We start from the raw sequence: 22,317 nt of genomic DNA, 5'->3' as shown, positions 1-22,317 counted from the left end.
TACCACATCAGTTGACGATTTTAGCATGCAAATTCTAGTAAGTTAATCATTTCCTAATTAGTAATGGTTTGCCACTTTGGGCTAAAAGAAGCTCATAAAAGCACAATGACAACCAAATGACGAGTATTACTATTCCGATTATGTATCCACTGTACTTATCAGTGAAGAGGAGGCTAAGTAAAGTAGAATTCACGTTGCTCTCTCTTGCATTAACACCGTTTAAGATAGTAAGAAGCTGAGATAACTGTGACTAGATTACAAGCAAACTCAGACAAGCCAGCATGTTCTGCTATAGCTTAAGGATGCACAAATCCGGCACACTATATCTCACAAAAGCTTAAAAAGACACCAGCAACTGCAGTGCTCCTAGAGATGGCTGTTCAAGCACCAAATGAAAACATATTAAGTCATGAAGGAAAAGTCCTTTAAGACAGCACACTATATGCAACAAAAGGATGCAAATTTCTGTAGACAAAGCGAAGCAATTTTATCAGTCAGAATGCATAATTTTCTCTATTTGCCTGAGCATTTTGGATGTACATTACATATCATAATGCCAACAATTCAGCAAGAATTTAAGACATGACTAGTAATTGTCCTGTTCTAGATCTGCCAACTACCACCTTTAGTTGTGGAATACAGCAAATTACCTTAATGTCCATATGACAAATTGGAAATCAACAACTTTTAACTCCAAGACAATCCCACAAGGTTATAAAACTTGGATTTTAACTAAATTTGTTAATGCTGCAATATGACAAAGTCAGAAACAAAGAGCTTGTAATAAAGACAAGAAACAAGAATCTTCCAATTTTTTCTTCTCTTTGAAAAGTACCAAATTTCTTTGTGAAAATCCAAATGCATTCTGTAAATTTACAAGTATACATTTAATTGACAAACAGTTGGATCCATGACCTCCAACTAATAGTACAAAAATGTATCTTTCTTTGCCAAATGCTATATGGTTATTCCTTTTTTCAGTAGAAGATAATCAGAGTGCAGCATCAATTTAAGAATTCAAAGCTGATGTGTTGATGGGCACATTTAGTATTTTATAGCTAACAATCACAAATCTCTTAACTTTGGCAGAACCATGTTCTTACAGGTTTTTCAAATTAAGTTACCCACACCAGGGGAAAAAAAAAATCAGAAGAAGTTCTAAGAATAAATGTCCTCCTATGTGGTATATCAAAATGCTTGGAGAAACTACAACTGAGGTTTTCCTAGAGATAGCTATACTAGCATGATCTCCACTCAAATTGATATGCATAGGTGCAAACGTTCATAAAGGCACAACGATATAGGCAACTCAATCATGCAACCTCATCTGTACAGTTTAGAGTGCATGATTTTCTATATTAGATTAAAGAAAATTGAAGTTCAAAAATATGATACATATTCTAATGCTCAACTTTAATTGACATAATTTAAGGATATCATTGTTGGTCATCTTATTTTAAATTTGTACACAGCCAGCCCCGACTTTTAGACTATTGCACAACAATATAACTTTATATTACAAAATCGAAATCAACAATTTTCAAACTCCAGATATTTTTTCCAACAAAGAAGAAGAAGAAGAAGAAGAAGAAAAACCTTGGTGCAAAAACAACAAAAAATTCGTTGTGGGTAAAAGACATAAGGGCAGTTAATTTCATATTTTCCTACTTTTTCTTCTTTTACTGCACATGCGAAATTCAAGTGAAAAAATATCTAACGCATCCAGTAATTTCACAATGGTTATTGACTGATGTGTATGTCTTCTTTTTCTATGGTTACTTGTTTAATTCCTTTTAGCAGAAGATAATTGAGTCTGTTAGCATCAAAATCTCAAAGCTATACATTGATTGTGCACATTTAGCTTTCCACAGCTTACCATCACCCAAAATCGTAGGCACTTAGGATATTCTCATTTTTTTCACATTCTTCTCAAACATCAGCTTTAGATTAATTGCTCCAACTTCTAAAAAAAATGAAGTTTACTTGAAAAACCACCAAGGACTTTACCACGTTGTATTCATCTTTGTTTGCCTTTAGAAGCTACCATGTATTGATTTCAATTTAGCAACATTTGATGAAAGGGAAAATTAATTCTGATTCATACAATTAACAGTTCAAGTTGTATTTCTATACCCAGAGAAGAAACCATAGTTTAAGTATTTAATATACGTTTTCTGACCAATTAAAAGTGATGTGATTATGTACGTAGTTCTTATTCTTTAATACTTTTCCATGCCATGCTTTGCCTCTTGAAATCTTAACTGTTTAAGCATTAGGGGACACAGAAGTGGATTTGTAAATGTAAATAGCTTACATAGGGACAGTAATAGCAATCACCAAAGAGGGCCATAAAACAATTTTCTACCATGGTTCATTTCTTCTCACTAAAAAGAAAAAACAATATATATATGTATATGTATATGTATATATTCAGAATAAAGATCATTTTGACCACAACTTTTTTCACCTTGGGACAAATATCAATATTTGTAAGACTTTGACCACAAAAATGTATGGAAAAACTTATTAATGCTTCAATGCCATCGCTTCGAAATAGTTATTTGCAATTTGTACAACCACATACCAAGGTGTACTTACATATTCTTTTGTATATTGATCAACTTATAGATTTCACACTCACATGTCATGACACTGAAAACAATATCAACCAAATACTGGACTTACTATATCTGGTCTTCAGATAAGAAAGACAAAAAAATTACAACAGTGAAAAATTGAAGAAATAAGAAGGTACTCATGTTTATCCAAAAAAATTAGGCACTAGTGTTACTTTCTATTCTCCATATCACCTCGATCAATTTACTGAGACCCTAACGCATTAAATACATGTTATATGGGAAAGAATGGAGATTAAAAACATTGCATGAAGCAGTCAATATCATGCTGTTCAAAATCTTGCTTGCTTTTATCACACTGTTAGCACAGAAGTTTAGTTTACAAGTGTTAAGGACATCTATCTCCTTTTTGGTATGTGAGGTCTGATGAAATAAAGATTGCACAAAGAATCCCACCCCCACTCCAAATCCTCCACCCCTTAATTAGTTGTCAAAAACATTCAATTATTGAAATACAGAAAAGGAAGTACATTTATAGACTATTAAATGTATAACCGTTTCTCGGATTTCAAAAGTTTTCCTCCTCTCAAATTTTTACACTCTTTAGATCCGGTGTAGTATAAAAAGAGAAGGCTATGCTTCTTCCTTGGTACAAGAAAATTAATCCCAAAGTACATTTGCTATACACACACATATAGCTTCCTGCATATTTTCACTTATCTTCTCTAACATGAAAAGAGTTGTGTTTTACCATTTTCTCAAAACAAAGGCAAAAGAGGAAGAATGCATCAGAAAGGGTCAGAACCCTCATGTCCCTGAATGGCAAATGGTGGAGAAAAGAGCTGGCACTCCTAACACCATAGAAAATTTCCTATTCCCGTGGGAGATGAAGTACGTCATCACAACGAAAGACCTGGGGTTTTCTTTTGAATTGAGTCCGATGCACGTTCAGCAGCACATCCTCAAATACTGGGCCGAATCTGATATATCAAGGTTGGTGAATGATAGAGAGGAAAAGCGACTCTTAATACGTGATATGGACACAAACACCGAACACCGCCTTAGTTTGACATGTGAAGAATCTGGGAGATTCACTATCCAAGGAAACTGGAACAAGGAATTCGTGGAACGACGGAATCTAAAGAAGGGCATGTTGGTTGGCCTGTATTGGGACATTTATTCATCAAGTCTCCATTTCTCTGTCTTGGACAATATAGGACATTAAAAAAACATCCAGGAATGAAATGTTTTCTAAGTGTATGCTTACAATTTAAAGGGTCTAAATCATGTATAAGGGGGTGAGTTTCATCTCCCCCAACCCTACCCTGTTCAAGTCCCCAGCAACCCCCACCTTTCAATGATGGGTCCCTTATGAATATGAATTATCTTGTGTTCATTTAATGTCACAAAGGAATTATCTTTCCACCTTTAGTGATAAAAACGTCTAAAAAGTGAATAAAAAGGCTAAATAAGAAGAGGAAAAATGATCCTTTGCTCTCTCCAATTTTCCCTAATGGATTTGATTTTCCTCTCCCATAATGAGATTCCTACCATTTCATCTGATGTTGAATTTTCTGTAATCATTAAAGGCAAAAAGAAACCAAAAGCAAAAAAAAATAATAATAATAATTAAGGGCTGTGGCAAAATGGGAAAGAAAGGATGAGTTGGGGTCTTAAATGTATTTAATCTACAGCTTCTCAGCTATAATGCACATACAAGGATTACTCAGATGTCAATGTCAATATGTGTGGGTGTTTATGTGGAAATGTATATAAGACTTACATCTGAAAATTTTTTGTCGCGGTCTAGTCAATTTCTTGCAGTCTTAGAAGTTGGAGAGATCTTCTTGAACTAGAAAAAATCCGGAGAGCTGAGTGGTTGGTTCCTTACAGCAGATTCTTGGAGGTGTTGCTGTTTCTTTGCAATGACTAAGAGTGTCTCCAAGTTCACATATAAGCAGGTGCTTCATCAAATACATTAAACACACAATTACAATCGGCGATATTAAAAGTAAATACAAATTATGTCTAAAACAAGTTGTCTGGACACGAATGCGAAGTCAAGAGCAAACCAAGACATACAAATACCATGGAGCTATCAAGATTTGTTACACACAAAAGTTTAAATAGTGCCAAATTTATCACTCCATTGCATTTACAGATATCTACTCATTGTCTCACTACTACATCATTCAGTATATTTGCCTGATATGAAATTTTAGTAAATTAAGCATTTATACATGACCGAAAAATCAACAAATACCTAAAATTCAGGTAGAGAGCTATTTAACATTAATGAAATATAGAGTACCCTAAGTCATCATAAACTCCCTAATGCTAAAGACACTCAAGTGATCAGAACTCTCCTGTCAACTTTTGGCTAACTATTAAACATGTGATGAGTTAACAAACTTGCAAAAAGCCTACAGTAGGTATAACCTTTGGCAGCCATATCCATTCAAAGCAGTGAAAACACCATAAAGAAGCAACTTCATGTTCAAGCTTTAGAACAAGCAAAATGGGTATGGCCCCAGAGAAATTAGATTTCTACTGTTTGCATACTTTGCGTCTTCATCTCAAGTACTCAAATCATCTACCAATAGTCTTTGCATGAACAAGTACCATTCTTAAAACAATGGAACCTGTTCCTGTCACGCACAACAATCTCTCGGTTAACAACATCAGATATCAGTTTAAAAGCAGCATGACAGTCTTCACATACACGAAGATTCTTCATTATCCTAATAGTTTCTCCAGGTGGTGTGTTTATTATTCCAAAAACTAATGCTAACTTTTCACTGTGGTGGTACAGAATCTTCTCTTTTTCTGCCTCTTCTATATCCAATAGAACTACCGAAGTGTTTGGTACATAACCTTTCAGCCTTAGTTGCTGAAGCAAATTTTCCCAACTTGCATATATTTCCTTCACTTGAGGATGACTTTCATCACAAGCCACAAACTCATGGACCAATCCTGCCACAGTGATTGAACTCTGACCAGGTGTCTTCTTCACCCCTTGATCTCTCATCAACTTTCTAACTTTTGCAGCATTCTCCCATTTCTTTGCATTTGCATAAATGTTTGACAAAACCACATAATAGCCATCATTATGTGGGTCTAACTCATTGAGGTGAACTATAGCTTCTTCAGCCAGTTCAATGTTATTGTGGACCCTACATCCACCGAGAAGAGCACCCCAAACAACCGCATTTGGCCTGAGAGGCATGTTCTTGATGAACTGACGTGCCTCTTCAAGAAGACCGGCACGGCTTAATAGATCAATCATACAACCATAATGTTCAATGCGCGGAGCAATGCCATAATCCCTGCTCATGCTCATAAAAAATTCCCTCCCCTTCTCTACTAACCCCATATGACTACACGCATGCAGGAGCCCAATAAAAGTGACCCCATTGGGCTTTGTTCCTGTCTGAACCATCTTGGAGAATAGTTCCAAAGCTTCCATAGCCTGCCCATGCATTGCTAGCCCTTGAATCATGGCAGACCATGAAACAATAGTTCGTTCATCCATATTCTCAAAAACAACTCGAGCAGCCTCTAGACAACCGCACTTGATATACATATCAATCAGGGTATTACAAATACGAACATTTCTTTGGTAACCACTTCTATTAGAGTACTCATGGATCCTCCTCCCAAGATCAAGTGCACCTATATCAGCACAAGCTGCAAGAACAGCCACCACAGTTACCTGATTAGCTCGCAATCCTGCCCCTTCCATCTCCATGAAAAGTTCAATAGCCTCTTTGGGCTTCCCACACTGAACAAATCCTGCAACCATAGCAGTCCATGACCTAACACTCCTCTCAGGCATTTGCTTGAACAACTGAGATGCTGCATTAATATCACCCCTCTTTGCAAATTGTGTGATCATTATATTCCAAGTCACGACATCTCGCTGATGCATTTTATCGAACAACAACTTAGCATCACCTCTTTTCCCACAAGATGCATATAGGTGAACAATCATATTTTGCAAAAACAAATTTGATTGAAATCCAAGTTTCTCCATGTAGGCATGAACATTTCTCCCGTGTAAAAGATCCAACAATTGGACACAGGCCTTGAGAACATAAGAACAAGTAAAACTATCTGGAAGCACATCATACTTCCGAAGTTGACAAAACAACAAAATTGCATCAAATGGAGAGCTACTCTCAGCGAAACTCCTTAAGCAGCCATTCCATACGGTAACTTCAGGTTTATTAACACAGTGGAAAATTTTTTGAGCATGAGGAAAGCTAGAGCTGAAAGCACACACTGAAGCAACTCGGGAAAGTGGAAGAACCGAAAGAGGAGTACCAGTCTTGATGAGAAGGGCTTGGACTTGTTTTAACTCAGATTGAGAGTTGAAGTTGTAAAGAGGACTGCTTTTGTCATAGGACGTCCATACTGTGGTTCCATTGCTGGTTTCATGCAGTTTAGGGCAGGAGAGTGTGTTGGGAGAAGACAGAACAGCAAGGCAGTGAAGCATTTCAAAGTTTACACCAATAACATCCTCAGCAAGGCTTGGCTGCTTGCCACTAACTCCAGACGTTCTATCCAAAACTCAATCATCAGCCACTGGGTATCTACTCCAAAGACAGCAAAAGTTAACCAAATCAATTAATTTTACAACAAAAGCACGGTGCTAAACCATTTCCCACAAAAAGCATATTGAGTTATCATCCGAAAGAAAGATTTTAACAGAAAACTTAATTTCACTGGAAGTTAAATGTATTGTATAGTGGTGTACTTCTTGTGAGAGGGGATTACGAATGCTGAATTCCAATGAAACTTGGGATGCGTAAAACTGAAATATGAATTCATTAAGTCATTGAATTATTAAGTATTAAATCAAATATATTTGAGTATGTATCGCATTCAGTGATAAATAAATAGCTTATCACTCATTTTTTGAAACAAGTTTTGTTTAGAAAATTCAATGACGCTTAATTAATTCGATTGTTCAATTTTTTATTATCAAATATGTTTGAATATGTTAACAGTTTAAGTACTGAATTGCATTATCAAACAGAACCTTAATCACAATCCTCGAATTAGAATGAGCGTTTGATTCTCACAGTCCCTTTCCTTCTAAAACAATCATTAAATCCATTACTGATAATTGTTCTTCAGTATTGACAAAACTATTACCATTGAGCAGATTAAGCAGCAAACTGTTACAGATTAACCAGGCCTAAAATCAGTTAAAGGAAGAAAACAAGAATTCTATCCACCATGTTAAAGTATAAAACTCAAATGGCTAATATAAACAGAACCCAGAAAAAATAATTAGAAATGTCGTCTGTATCATCAAGAATCATAGCAAGTCAAATCAAATTAGCAATAAAAAGACAGATTTTGGAATGAAAAGATTACCTTGCAGGCCAGAATTGGCGGAGATGGGGAGTTGTGGACTGTTTGTTTACCGGGCCGTTGATGGGGATGAAGGGTGTCTGGATAGCGTGCGAAATGCAAGAAGAGTAACCGGCATGAGTGATTGCATGGTTGTTTTTTGGGCGTACTTAGATAAGTAGGTGTGTACATGAGATAATGTTGCATATTTGAAGAAAACATTTCCATTAAACCCAAGCAAAAGCACAAACGTTTAATCTTGCGATTAATCATTCTCACACCGTGTTAGTGTAAGAATTTGTTTATAGGGGCGGGTTTGGATGAATACTACATGTGTATAAGAAGGATTTGAAATTCATATATGATTGCATTTGAATAGAGGGATTTGACAAAAGATTTGAAATCTTCTTAAATTCTTCTAATTGTGTAGATTATTTATGAGGTATTTGAATTTGTAAATCATAAATTATTATAGTGTTTAAAATGTATTTTAACAACTAGTGAATTATGAAATTAAATGCCTTTTAAATGATTCAAATAACTAGAAAGATTTAGGTGGATTTTAAATCCTTCCTTAAATTCTTCAATCCAAACAACTAGAATGATATGTGTGTTATGTGTATATACCTACTAATCAAAAAAATGTAATATTGTAGGAAAGATTAATTCTTATTTTTAATATAAAGGAGAAGAGCACAAAAGGTAAGAGTGATAAAGGGATAGATCACAATGCAAATATCAAAATTTTATATGATATAATTGACTCACAAGTGACTAGGTAAAAAGAACATAGGTGAGGGTTAGGTTAGCTTGTAAGGTGGGAGGGATTGTAAGTAGGAGGTTTTGGGATTAATTAGTTTTACTAAATTAGTTTACCTTCATATTTGAGTTTTAAAATCACTCCTAATAAAATTGAAATTCAAAACGTGCACACCTGACATACATCCATAACCAATAACGTAAACAAATAGATTAATAATACTTTGCTCCCTTGAACTATAGGGATAGTCCCATTTCACCCCTCTAAACAAAAAAATATATATATATGCACTTTACCCCTATCCTAGTAAATGTTGGGCCCTCAAAACATATGAAAATTTTGCTTTTAACTTTGCCCTTTATATTATTCACACATTGCTCCCTTCAACCGCAAAAATCTACAGTTTGCTTTAATAATTAGCAACTCTATATATTATATATTAAACTGATAAGAAAGTTATAGTATAATTATAATACTTAAAACTAACATACTTTTCACCAAAATATTATTGATGAAAAATACCACATGTGTATATGTATGTATACATATATATATATAATAAATTTTCTATATAATTACTTTACTATCAACATTTCCTTGCAATGTATTTTTGTAAGTTTTCATCAAGATAGAATTAAAAACTTCCACAGTAAAAAATATGCTATAAATAATCTCATGTGCCATAATATCTTTTGAAATATATAAAATAAACTTTCAAATCTTTAACCTCAAAAAATTAAAACAAAAACAAGTTACATAAAAATTTAATAAATTTGATATCAACAAAACAAATATTGTAATTTAAAAACATATTTATATCTGTTAGGTTAATTAAGTAAAAGCATGTAATTGTTATTTTTTTATGTTTAAACTTATATTGAACATTATCTTTTGATGCTTAGTTTTTGACAAGTATTTTTAAATTTTTTGTTGATAATGTTTTGTCAACATTTTGTTAATATCAAATTTACTTAATTATTGCATAACTCTTTTTTTTTATTCTTTGAGGTTAAAGATCTTAAAGTTAGTTTTAAATATTTCAAAATATTATTTGTAAATATTATTTATAGCACATATTTAACTATATATGTTTTTAAGTCTATCTTGAAAAAAAAAATTACAAAATTTTGCATTGTAAAGAAATGTCACACAAAGTTTATTTTGATAAACTATATATATGATACTTTTCATCAATAATGTTTTAGCATAACGTCTGTTAGTTTTAAACATTAAAATTATATTATAACTTTCTTATTGGTTTAATATATTATATATAGAGTTGTAATTATTAAAACAAAGTGTACCTTTTTTTTGGACTAAAGGGAGGAACAAAGTGAGAATAATACTAAGGGCAAAGCTAAAAGAAAAATTTTCACTTGTTTTGAGAGCCTAACATTTACTAATGTGGGGGCAAAGTTTATATTTTTTTTCAAGGGGCAAAATATTACTACTTCTATAGTTCGAGGGGGCAAAGTGTTATTAACCTTGAAAAAGTCACTATATTGTCGGTGCGTACAAAGTTAGCGGGAAAATCACAAAAAGTTCCCTTAAGGTTTGTAGTGTTTTGCACTTTACTCTGTAATATTATCATTTTGGCACTTTATCCCCTTAACTAATAGTCAAAGCATTCAACTAATAACTGTGTTGATAGTTAACAAGCAAAGGGCAATGATATCCTTGATAAAATAATGGATAGACAAAACTACCTACGAATTTAGGTCGTGCAATGGTTTTTCCCAAAAATACCCTTTTAAGGGGGAAAAAAGACCGCTCTTACTAATGTATTTTGCAAAGGAAAAAAAGAAAATCATATGTTTGATGATTCTAAATTTTTTTTTTGTTTTACAAGTTGTTTTGGGTAAAGTTAAAAAAGACATTAATTTATTGTACAAATTATACCTTGTAATTTGAACATCCAAAAAATCTCCTTCGGGGATTTTCCAGTGTTCATGATTCTTTTAAAGGTGCTATTTTACCACATCCACAGGTCTTTTGATTTGGTTCTTTTAGATGCTGTGATGAATAACATCAAGAAGAAAAGCAATGCAATGAATCTAAAGAAGTTTGAGACAATTTTTTCCCTTTTTCGGCTGCAAATGTAGGACTTGGAAGTTTAAAAGCTCTGATGAATGGTGAAATGATAACAAAATATTTCTGGGTTTAAAGGGAAACATTTCTTTATAAATAATAGATGGGGGCATTTGCACCAGAAATTTTAACAGTTTAAACAGGAGGCATTTTCATCTAGTTCAATATTTCAACAGATCATTTGCTAAGATGGACTAATAGAGGGGATAAAATGCCAAAAAGATAACGTTAGTGGATAAAGTACAACAACACCACAAACCTTAAGAGGACTTTTCATGATTTTCCCAAAGTTAATCTAAATAAAAAAGCTGGTTGATAATATTTTGGCCCCGAACTTAGGTAGTAGTCACACTTTACCCCTCTAAACTTTAAATAAATACCTTTAATCCCCCATGAAGACTAGTGAAAGTTTGAAATATAAAAAAAAAAAAGCAAGTACAATGATATTATTGCCCTTTTATTCATGAAATTATTTATAACTTAATATCATTTCCTTTCATCGCCAAAAGATTTATATCTTCTCTATCGTATCAATTATATTAAAATATTAAAATAAATAAAGTTAAAGAAAGTTAATATATAGTTTATATCCTTGAAATTTTTCCTGTTAGATTAATGTTTACTTCTCTATATGTTTTATTCAATTTATTAGACTTTAAGTCAAACAAAATGGATAAATAACACAATACTGAAAATAAATACAATTACCAAAATTTATATTAGGAAGAGATTTGGTATCTGTGTTTATTTTAGTATTGTGTTATTTATTCTTTTTTGTTTGACTTAAATTATAAAAAATTGAAAAAAGAATATATAAAAGTTAATACTAACTGACAGGAAAAATTTTAAGGATATAAACTAAATTTAAATTTTATTTAGCTTTTCCCAATTTGATGTTGTTGGCATAGAAAAATCGATGAGATTTCAGTTTAGTGGCTGAAGTTGAGATCCCAAAACCTAGACGTTTTAGATTCTAATTCCTCTGTCCTCTCCTCGTTTCTTAAATCTTATCCCTCCCATGCTAAATTTTTTTTAAAAAAATGGTTAATAGATAAAGAAGATGTATATTTTTTTTAGTAATAAAAGGAAATGATGCTAATTTCATGAATAAATGGACAATACTGTCATTGCACTAACTTTTTTTTTTATATTTTTAACTCTGACTAGCTTTCATGAGAGTAAGGGCCTGTTTAGGGTTGCGGTAACTTATTGAAAAAGTACTTCTCTAGTCGAGTTTTTAATATAAGTGCTTATCAACTGCTTAAGTGCTTTTAAATATATTGTTTAGAGACATAATTCAATAAGTACTTATTGTATTAGATAATGTGTAATTTGAAAATTTCTAAAAGTGTTTATCTCTTTATTTGGTTCATAATATAAAATAAGATGATTAAATTTGATGTTTTATTTTTAAAATCATAAAAGCTACTCTAAAAGTACTTAATTTGAGTTTTTGCTAAAATTACTTTTAACACCAAAAATTCTACTCTTAATTTTATGGGATAATATTCACCAAATGCTTTAAAAGCATTTTTAGCACTTAAAAGCATTTTTTTACTAAAAGTACTGCAATCCAAACGGAGCCTAAAATATATATATATATATATTTAAGGTTGAAAGGGATAAAGTGTAAGTACCCTCAGTTCAGACTTCAGAGGGACAACGCGTTATCACGCCTAAAAAAGCGCATAAATTACATGGGACTTGGAACATCAGTGCTGATTTGCTTTTTGGCATTAAAAGCACTTATTTGAGCCAAGAAGCAATTGTTGACCTTTTCGTGTGCCAGCAACGGTTACATGAACACCATTGACATCTATGAACCCCCAAAAGTTAGGTGTAACGGTTTGAAATTGACACTACTATTTCCACATCTGGTGCCTTGGAAAATATGGTAAAAATATATTGTCAGTTAATAATATATACGATGAGGGTAAAAATGGATTGTTCATTAATAATATCTACATTAATAGTAAAAATTTGATTGTCAATTACTAATATCTACATTATTTCTATTCTCACTTATATTAAGGAACAACCCAACTGGGTCCATATCATCGTGAACTCTCCTAAAACGAGTTGATTGCAAAGTTCCTACTCAAATAAACTTGCAATTAAAACTCATTTCTTGGTAATTTACTTTATCTTCTATAATTTGAATCAAAGTCTAGGGATAAAGATTTTAAAAAAGCCGGAAAAATTGATACTTACTTCTACTCTGACTTATACTTATATTAGAGGAGGGTCAATTGCGCTACTTCTACTTTAATTTATATTGGAGGAGGACCAACTAGGCTAATGCTACATAGTCTTTCGATTTTACGTGGCCAACTCACTTAATACAAGTTGATCGTAAAGCTCCTACTCAAGTAAGCTTGCAAAAGAGCTCATTTTCCTGCAATTTACCTTACCTTCTATAATTTAGAACAAAGCCTAAGACAAAGAGGATTAAAAGGGCAACAGATGCTTGCAAATAACTGTTCAGATTCTGCAGAATGAGTGCACAGAACAACGGACCAAGAATGGTACAATGCACATGCAGAACTCAGTGTGAAGGAGCCACCATAGCTCAATCCGAGGAAGCCACCATAAATAGAGGCCACAGTAGTGGTTAAAATAGCCATTAGATTTGGGATATGACTGTAATTTTTTTTTTTTTACTACAATGCAGATTTATTAGATTTTGAAGTTTATTTGAACATGTGTTTTGAAGGAAAATATGTAAATGATAGGGTGTAAGATTAGTTCTCTATCACATGATATATATTTTATAGTTTGAAGAATATTTTCCACATAGCAATTTTTTTTTTTCCCAAAGGCATTCATTTTACTAGTATGTCAAAATCAAAATTAAAAAAAAAAAGTCATTGGGGTAATACAAATTTAAACATACCCTACTCTTCATTAATTTCTAAAGCAGACATTTAATTGGTTAGTACATGTACTACCTTTCGTACCATTCATATTAAGCCGATGGCTACTCTCTAGCATGCATACCTACGTCAATAATTTGTAGTACGGAAAATAATCATTCACCTGTAACTTTGTGACTCTATTTTGTCTCATTTAATTTCGATATTCCAGCATCCGCAAAAATCATTTTCAGAATTTTTTTACATTAAGGTGTTGGAACTGAGGAAATTTGTAAAAGAATGAACTTTCTTTTTACCCTTTTTTTTTTTTTTTCCATTTTATTCTTTTGGGTAGACTTGGGGCCTGTCACACCAGCACACGGATGCTTTGTATCATCAACGTAGGAGACAACTTAAATGCTTTGCAGAAGCATTGCAGGTAATTATAAAACCCTGAATGTAAAAGTACTAAACTGTCATTTCATTCAGGAATCAGGACCATGGTTCTGTTCTGTTAGATCCAATCTGGTGTTGTAATTTGGACACAAGTTCTTAAAAAGCTTCCATCTCTCTCTCGAGTATTGTGACAAAGCTGGTGAAATCCTAGACACTTGCAGGAAGATGCTGTTAGCTCAGAAAACTCAACTTTGAACAAACTCAAGAACTGAATAATAGTGCTAATAACACTGCTATATATACATACATACTTAAAAGTTTCATCATGATAGTAATAAGGTTGTATTAACATTTTATATGGCATGTTTGAGCAATTTCCACGAAACAAACTAACAAAGATATGTTTGTAAGCATAAAATTAAAACAAAAAAGGAAAAGAACTCAAGAGTGTTGTTGGATCGAGCACAGTGCTAGAGACTAGAGTTGTATGATGGTTTCAAGTTCCAACATGGCTGTTGGAACAAGCAAAAAGCAGACAAAACAAAGATGGATCACATTTCAATCATAGTGGTAATTTGATGATTTGCAGTGCTGAAAACAAGGAATGATTGGACTTTTGTGTTTGATGGGAAAGCTTAGAAATGAGGTGAGATTAAGAAAACAAATAAATTTGTCGATAATACTACTATTCCCTCCGTGTTTCATTCAGACTGTTCTATTTTCTATTTGGAAATATTTCAACATATTTGCCATTTTTTCAAAGTCAAAGTTACTTTTGATTTCTTTTTTTTTTAATGTTATCTCCACCTTTATTTATATTTATACTGAATTTAAACTTTCGAGAGTAATTCTAAAAACAAATTCACTAACATGATCATCAAATCACTATTTTAAAAAAAGTTAGAATCTCGAAATGCGACAAATAATTTGGGACGGAAGAAGTACTTGCTAGTTCTTACTTTTTATACCTACTTTTTTTTTCCATTTCTCTTTTCTATACGGAAATCGATTGAAAATAATATCTATGATTAGTTTTTTGCCCTAAAAAGGGATTTCCCTTACAACATTCTCATTTTTTCGCTTCTCCACATCCTTCATCATTATTGTTTCAAGCAAAACATAGAGCACTGCTAACTTCCATCATCATCAAGTGAAATTTCTGAGCAAAACAAGTTTCTTAAATTCACAAGCTAGAACTTCATTTTTCCTCTTGAATTGACTCACCTTCTCAAGCGTCCACAGCAATAAACAAATTTGGGCCATTTTTCTACTGCTTAGAAACCATCAATTGTTGAAGTTCTTTGTTGTTTCATCAACTCCACAATCATCACTGATCTGATGCTCAAATCAATAACAAGTTGGAAAGATTTTAGTAAATTGCCAAGATGACTTAAATGCTGGTCGAATTAGCGTGGAGAAATCATATCATTTTTCATGCATAAACCTAATGATCATGGACATATGTATATGGTAGACGATAAGCTTCATACAAATTCCTTGACCATTTCTGAATCTTAATCGAATCAATCAACAGAATTAACACTTCAATTCCTCGATCGATCACAAAACCTAAAAGGGTTTCTGAAACATGTTTGAAGATTTTGAGCCTAGCCTATACGCAATTGGAATCCAACTACCTAGCTAAACCCTAAAATGGGCAAAGATTCTGTCCATGCATAATCAAATTAATTAAACTAAGCTGCATGCTTACAACAAGCTCACAATAATTAGGTCATCTATAGTGTATACTAGTATAAAGAATATCAAAAAGCAAATTATATATGTATATTATGTATTATTAGGTTTATCTGCTAAAGGGGTGTTTGGGGGGGGCTAAAGGGAGGAGGGAGGCAAAGATTAGCACAAGTTGATGAGAGCATAGACAGATAGGGCAGACCATTAAATGGAATTTACAACCGCCACCCAGCAAAGTGGCAGTGACGTTAGAATTTCTGCGTCCAAAAAAAGTGATAAGTTTGAAAACAGAGAGAAGATAAGACTTTCTGTGCGTAAGTGTTGACAGCAACGGGAGCCTGCATGTCATATACTCCACTGTTCATCAATAACAGAACAGAATATCTAATGCTGTCCAGATACTAAATAATATATTTCTTCACCACTCAATTTTTGGTCCCACTTTTGGATGGTAATAATTTCCCAAGTCTTTCAATAATTTGGGTGGGGAGTAATTATGTGCAATCACAAGTCAAATAATTTATATGGGTTCAGATTTGGGGTATTGTTCTTGAAAGTGAAATTGAATATTAATTATTTTGCCAAAAGGCAATAATAGTACTCATCTTTCCTTCTTTCTTTTTTTTTTTTTTGGGGTAAATTTCAAGCCAAAAAACTCTTTTGCGACGTTTTTGTTTGAATTTTACTGCACAACATTTCAAAGTTGAAGGCTGCCGTTTAAAAAAAAAAAAAAGCGTCCGGGGACCCTAGAGGAGGAGGTGTTTTCTGGAGTTTTATTGTTCAAGAAAACTTTAAAAAAACAACTTGGGATGTGCAAAATGGACACTAGCAACCCTTATTAGAGAAGTACAAGGGGAAGACACCAACACTTTATTTATTGACCCTTTTCCCAAAAATAAAAAAAGAAGAAGATAAAAGCATAACCTTATAGACATGGATCTTATTCTTATTTCTTTCAAGTGAAAAGCTATTCTAATGTGTTTGAACATTTATTTATTTTTTTCCTTTTTTCACTTTTAGCCTAAAGGAAAGATGACCACCATTGCAAAAAAAAAAAAAGATACTATACTATCTTTAAGCCAAGTGATTTAATTTTCTCTTAATTTCTTGACTACATGATTTTGGTTTTTTAAGACTTTGTACTAATCACCTAGAAAAATTGAAAAAAGAAAAAAACAGTAACATCAAACTAATACAGACATATATAAAAATAGACCTTAACCCAACAAGGCAACAAGTAGGGGGAAGTGCAAGAAAGTTGGGGTGGGGATGTGGGGTTTGTTTCTGTTTGTCCTTGACAATTCTCTCCATTGGTTATATCAGGCAAGAAAAATAATGGAAAGCATCATGAAGAACTAGACAAGTGAAAATTCATGTCCTCCTGATTTCATTCTGCACCATCCGTGATGATTACTTGATCAACATTTTGGTTCTCTAATTAAAGTCAACCGATCAAAACTAAAAATAAAAAAAAAAACTCCATATAATTACATAATTCCCAAAAGAAAAGAATGATTTGAAGTTGGATAGAAAAAGAAGGCATCTCTCACACTTTGCCTTGTGTAGAATGGTGACCCTCTGCTAGAAGGGATCATGTGTCATGTTGGAATCTTCTTAATTGTGTGTGGGGGCCCTTTTTTGTCATGGGAGACTAGCTTAAAGCTTTCTTCTACTAATTATAATTAAGCCCTTTTAAACTCAGATTAAAAGGTGCCTTAAGCACTAGTTAACAAGTACTTTATACAAGAAAAGTGAGACAACTGAAAACGAGGCTTCCTGCACTGTTTTTGGAATGACGAACTTGAATGAATCATCATTCCAATCTCATGAAAAACTTGTTTGTCATAATAATTAAGCAGATGGGTTATTATCAACCAATTGGAAAGTCGGATGGGAAAACTTCACCAGTCTAATTAAATCCAACCAACCAACACGTACTAAAATCAGTCACTATATTTTGTTTCTATCACCTCACAACACAAAAGTAATTAAAATATCGTGTTGTTGGAAAAAAAAATATATACATCACAGATTTATAAAGTTTGGATTGGGTTTTATTTCTCTAAATTTATTTGCTTACATCATCATTCTAATTTCCAATACACCTTTTTACTTTCCCAATTACCTTTTTATCTCACATACATCACATTACAAAAAGTAATACAGTAAAAATATCTCTAATAATTCACAATCCAAACAGACCCGAATCAAAGAAGACGCTCTTTCTTTTGTAGCTAGGTGAACCCTTCTTGAAAAACTTATCTAAAATATTATGGTTTCTACATCATTAGACTCGAAGATTTCGATTTTAAAAACTTTCTTGGAATTTGGAAAGGCATAAACCTCTAGATTTGACATTTGGATCTTAAATATGCATAAAGAAAAGAAAAAAAAAAAAGCATATGGATCTTAGATATTAGCGTTTAAGCATACTTCAATAAGTTAATAATTGAGCACTTGACTTGAGAAATTCAGTGACATAATATAAAGTATGCTCATTTTTAAATAACACCCACATGAAAACCAGTGCTTTCCTTCAGTATCAATGACTATTTTAATGAAGCAAAGAATCACTAAATGTACCCAACAAAGTCTGCTCATCAAAAGACAAAAACACTCTAATTAACCATTTTGTCACATTACACCCCCATTAACAGAATGAAAAATTTAAATACAACCACTATCCTTGTCTGTGTTTATTAATTGAAACTCCTCTCTCTCTCTCTCTCTATCTCTATGAATTTACTTATTTTCTCAAAACAATAAATAAATTATGAAAATTAAACTTATACCAAGCTAACCACTGTACCCTTACAACACCAAACCCCCCCCCCCTAAAAAAAACCCCCCCAAAGAAAGTAAAAAAAAAAAAAGAACCAAATTTTTTTTAAAAAATAAAAGTAAATTTAAACAAAAAAAAAGAAGGTAAAAGTAAAACACCATCCTTTTTTTCCCATATGTATTTCCACTTTCTTTTTTATCTTTACTATTTTCACCACCAGCCAGCCAACAAGCCACCCATCATCTCTGCAGCAACAATTTCATGCCTACCGTTTTTCTGACCCACTGATTCCTTCGTTCTTCTGGCATCTTCCTGCAAATCTGTCCCACCTCCCAAACTCCTCAGTCCCGTTGTCCCCTTTCTTTTTTTTACCACCTCGGCCTCTTTCCTCTTCCTCCATGGCCTCATTCGCTACTCGACTGTGGTCGCCACAGACGAAGCCTGCTTGTTTGTCACTATCTCGTATCCTGCTCCTTCATCTTCGTCCTCATCTTCGTCCCCATCATCTTCGTCATGGTCATTTTCATCCATGTTATCGCTCCCGTGATCCTCCATTGCAGAATCCGGCTGCTGCTGCTGCTGCTGTTGTTGTTGCTGCTGCTGCTGTTGTTGATCCTGTTGTAACGGCCACTGTTGTTCTGGTCTAGCCATGATTGGCACCATGGGATTCTCGGGTTTAACATTTGGGTATCCAGAGGCAAATGAAGTCGTTTCCCCTTTTGCTTTTTCTCTGTATAAAGCATCGAGCTGGTGGAAATATGGACAAGTTTTTGAATCCTCGGGTCTTTTCTTGCTGCTCTCCTTGACTTTCTTGAAGTATTTGTTGATGTTTTCCCACTTCTCCTTGCATCTCTTGGAATTTCTGTTGTACCCCAGTTTACGCATTCCTGATGATATTTCCTCCCAGAGTGGCCCCTTGGGTCCATTTTCTTGATACTTGACGTCAAGATTGGTTCGCATACGAATCAAAGCTTGAACTTCAGCCTTAGGCCAGCGAGAAGAGCTCGGTTGCATGAAATTCTGAATCCCGTTATCCGTTTTATTAGGACTGCTTTCCAGATTCCTCGTTGGCGCGGCCCCCATTGTTGCTTGTGTGGGTGGTTGTGGTGCAACTGCAGCAGCAGCAGCAGGTGGTGGAATTGGTGTTACAGGCGTTGCTTGTGGGACTGATACCGACATCGACGGAGGAACCATAGGCGGCGGAGCAGGCGGCGGGATTCGAGTTGTTTCTGGCAATTGGAGTTGCGCTGGAAGCCGAATTGGAGTAGTATTAGGATTGTTGGGGTTTTGCTGTTCAGTGATCTTTTGCAAGAATGCAATGACTGCTGCATCTTTCGCGGCCGCCATGGATCTTTCTTGGACTAAAAGATCGTGTTCTCGATTAATTCTAGCCATCTCTTGAACTCTCCACGCCTCTTCTCTTATCATCCGGTCGCGCTCCCGTTTCTCTAGTGTGTCCAAAAACTTCTTCTGCAACTCCTCTTGCTTGTCGATCACATTCTTCATTAGTCTCTCGAAAAAATCCTTCCATTTCCTTTTCCTCAAATGCCGCCTTCCGATATCCTCGTCGGACGAAGTAGATGAAGATGAAGAATTGGACAACATACTCGTCGATAAACTGGGATGATGAGGAAAACTAGTGTTGCTCGGATGATGATGATGATGAGGAGGAGGAGGAGGAGGATTTGCAGCGTTCGTCGTTGGCGGCGGCGGATGCAAGTGTTGTGATTGAGAAGGTGGCAGTGAAGGGATGGTGGGAATAGCATTGCTAGTAACATTTTGGGGCAGAAAGTTTTGAGCAAAACTTACTGGATTTGGTGAGAGCGGAGCCGATGAAACAGTGCCATGTGATGAGATCGGAGGATTTGAAGCTGCAGCCTGCATTGGCACGGCCATTGCCGCAGCCGCCGCCGTTGGAGGCTGAGGCCTTGTTGGAGGTTGAGGCAATTGCATTGAGGGATTAGTCTCAAGTGCCTCCAATTGATCAAAGAAGCGATAAGTTTTGCCATCTGCTTTTGAAGCTCGGCCTTCTTTGGTTCTCTTGTGGTACTTGAAAACATTCTCAAACTTTTCTTTACACTTCTTTGAGCTCCGTTGATAGCCAAGTTCAGCCATTTTCCTGATAACAACAGTTTTTGTCAAAAGAAAAGGAAAAAAGGAAAAGAAAACTCCATTTTCTACTTTTGTCCCATCTTAAATTCATCGATAAAGCAAGCACTTAAGGAAATCTCACATAAAATAAACACGAGAGAATTAACTATAAGACTCTTTAAGTGCAAACAAGATAATAATTAACAGACGAATCAGAAGGAAGAAAAATGAAAGAGCCAGGAAAGGTAAGGAAAACAAGCAAACTTGAGAGAGCACATTTTTATCATGGGAAAAGAATTCATCAAATATTCAACCACTCCTTTCCCGTCCCGCAGAAGTACTTTTCATTCAGCTTGAATCGTGCTAGTAAAACGAGATGAGATGAAAGAAAGAAGTTCAGGTGGGCACAGAGTTAATTGGATCAAGGTTAATTACATGATGAGAGAACCAAAACAAAGAATTTACTGCCCCCCTTTGTTCTTTTTAGCTTGAATTAGAAAGAAAATGCCAAAAGGAAACCAAAACAGATCAGCGAAAACCCCGGAAAATGCAAAAATCCGGAGAAACTGCTGAATTTTAGTAAGCTGAGCTCAAACACAATTGCCCCTTTAATCAAAAAGCCATAATTCAATACAAACATTGATCCACAAGGGATCTTTTACTCCACCCCAAAAAAAAATTTATATTTTCTTGAAAAAGAAAGAAAAGGAGAGAGAGAGAAAGAAAGAAAGAAAACCAGCTCACTTGAACAATTCTGAATTCTAATCACTAACTTCAGTATTAATACCTGGAAACTTCTTCCCATAATGGACCTTTAAGACTTGAGTCTCTAAAAGCAACATCCATTTCAGACCTTATTTTTAGGAGGGCCAATGTTTCTTGTCTAGGCCACCTATTACCCCCAGCTGCCCTCTCACCTTCTTCAATCCTTGCCTTTTCATCCTCACTGAATCCACTCGGGATTGCTCCTCCCGTCCCACCGCCTACTTCGCCGCTTCCACCACTATCATGGGGAGCGGCTCCAGCTTCTATTGCTGCCGCTGCCCCAGTGGCCCCCGCAGCCCCGGCCTCAGCTGAATTGCCTCCTATTAGGCCACCAGCTGAGGAAGAAGATGTGCCCAACATCATGACAAGAAAAGGAAAGAAAGAAGAAGAGGAAGAAGAAGAAGAAGATGAAGAAGAAGAAAAGCTCCTTCTTTTGCTGTTGTTGTGGTGATGAGCCTTGCCCTCTTGGGGGGCAATTACAGCTGAAAAATAAAAAATATACTTATCACTAAAAGATGGTGAATTCTGTGGGTTTTATGAAGATGAGGGCGTGGTGAATTTAATAATTTATTTCGGTGGGATCTGCCTGTCAATCTCACACCCTCCCTTCCCTTCCCTTCCCTATAAAAAAAAAAAATTTTTTCCTTCAGCAAAAAAAAAAAAAAAATATATATATATATATATATATATATTGCCTTTTTTCATTCAAGAACTCTCATGGAATCTTTACCAGTAGCATCAGTACTGCAAGATCTTGCAGTAGTAATAATAATAACAACAACAACAATAATAATTCGCTTCTTTTTCAAATTTCGGGATGAAAAAGGTCGAAACTTTAAAGAGCACCCACAAGGGGTCGTCACTTGGGCTGTCTGTGGAAACTGAATAAAAAAATATATATATATGACGAAAAGATTAAATGTGTATAATATATATATATATAAAAGGTATGTG

At 34.4% G+C, this 22,317-nt stretch overlaps 2 protein-coding genes across 8 annotated transcripts; both read right to left on the bottom strand.

Moving 5' to 3' along the window:
* Window positions 1–106: 106 nt before the first annotated feature.
* LOC113714762 (pentatricopeptide repeat-containing protein At5g66520) lies at window positions 107–8,117 on the bottom strand. 7 transcript variants are annotated; one of them, XR_011821900.1, is made up of 5 exons: window positions 7,959–8,117; window positions 5,016–7,168; window positions 4,360–4,540; window positions 3,328–3,775; window positions 107–376 (listed from the first exon to the last, which is right to left on the bottom strand). XR_011821900.1 is itself a non-coding variant. In XM_072067363.1 (2 exons), exon 2 carries the CDS (start codon window positions 7,069–7,071, stop codon window positions 5,170–5,172), a length of 1,902 nt encoding a protein of 633 aa, XP_071923464.1. In that variant the 5' UTR covers window positions 7,072–7,168; window positions 7,959–8,117; the 3' UTR covers window positions 4,698–5,169. The 7 variants fall into 7 exon arrangements, 1 of the variants encoding a protein (XP_071923464.1); XR_011821903.1 differs by lacking the exon at window positions 3,328–3,775; XR_011821902.1 differs by lacking the exon at window positions 107–376 and having other exon boundaries at window positions 1,792–3,775; window positions 5,139–7,168.
* Window positions 8,118–18,319: 10,202 nt separating this feature from the next.
* Window positions 18,320–21,960, bottom strand: LOC113711728 (trihelix transcription factor GT-2-like). Its single transcript, XM_027234913.2, has 2 exons — window positions 21,386–21,960; window positions 18,320–20,626 (listed from the first exon to the last, which is right to left on the bottom strand). Exons 1-2 carry the CDS (start codon window positions 21,724–21,726, stop codon window positions 18,919–18,921), a joined length of 2,049 nt encoding a protein of 682 aa, XP_027090714.1. The 5' UTR covers window positions 21,727–21,960; the 3' UTR covers window positions 18,320–18,918.
* Window positions 21,961–22,317: the final 357 nt, after the last annotated feature.

Source organism: Coffea arabica, chromosome 10e (assembly GCF_036785885.1).
Source record: "Coffea arabica cultivar ET-39 chromosome 10e, Coffea Arabica ET-39 HiFi, whole genome shotgun sequence".
In the NCBI taxonomy this organism is placed as follows: Eukaryota; Viridiplantae; Streptophyta; class Magnoliopsida; order Gentianales; family Rubiaceae; genus Coffea; species Coffea arabica.
This window is presented reverse-complemented; position numbering and strand designations above follow the sequence as displayed.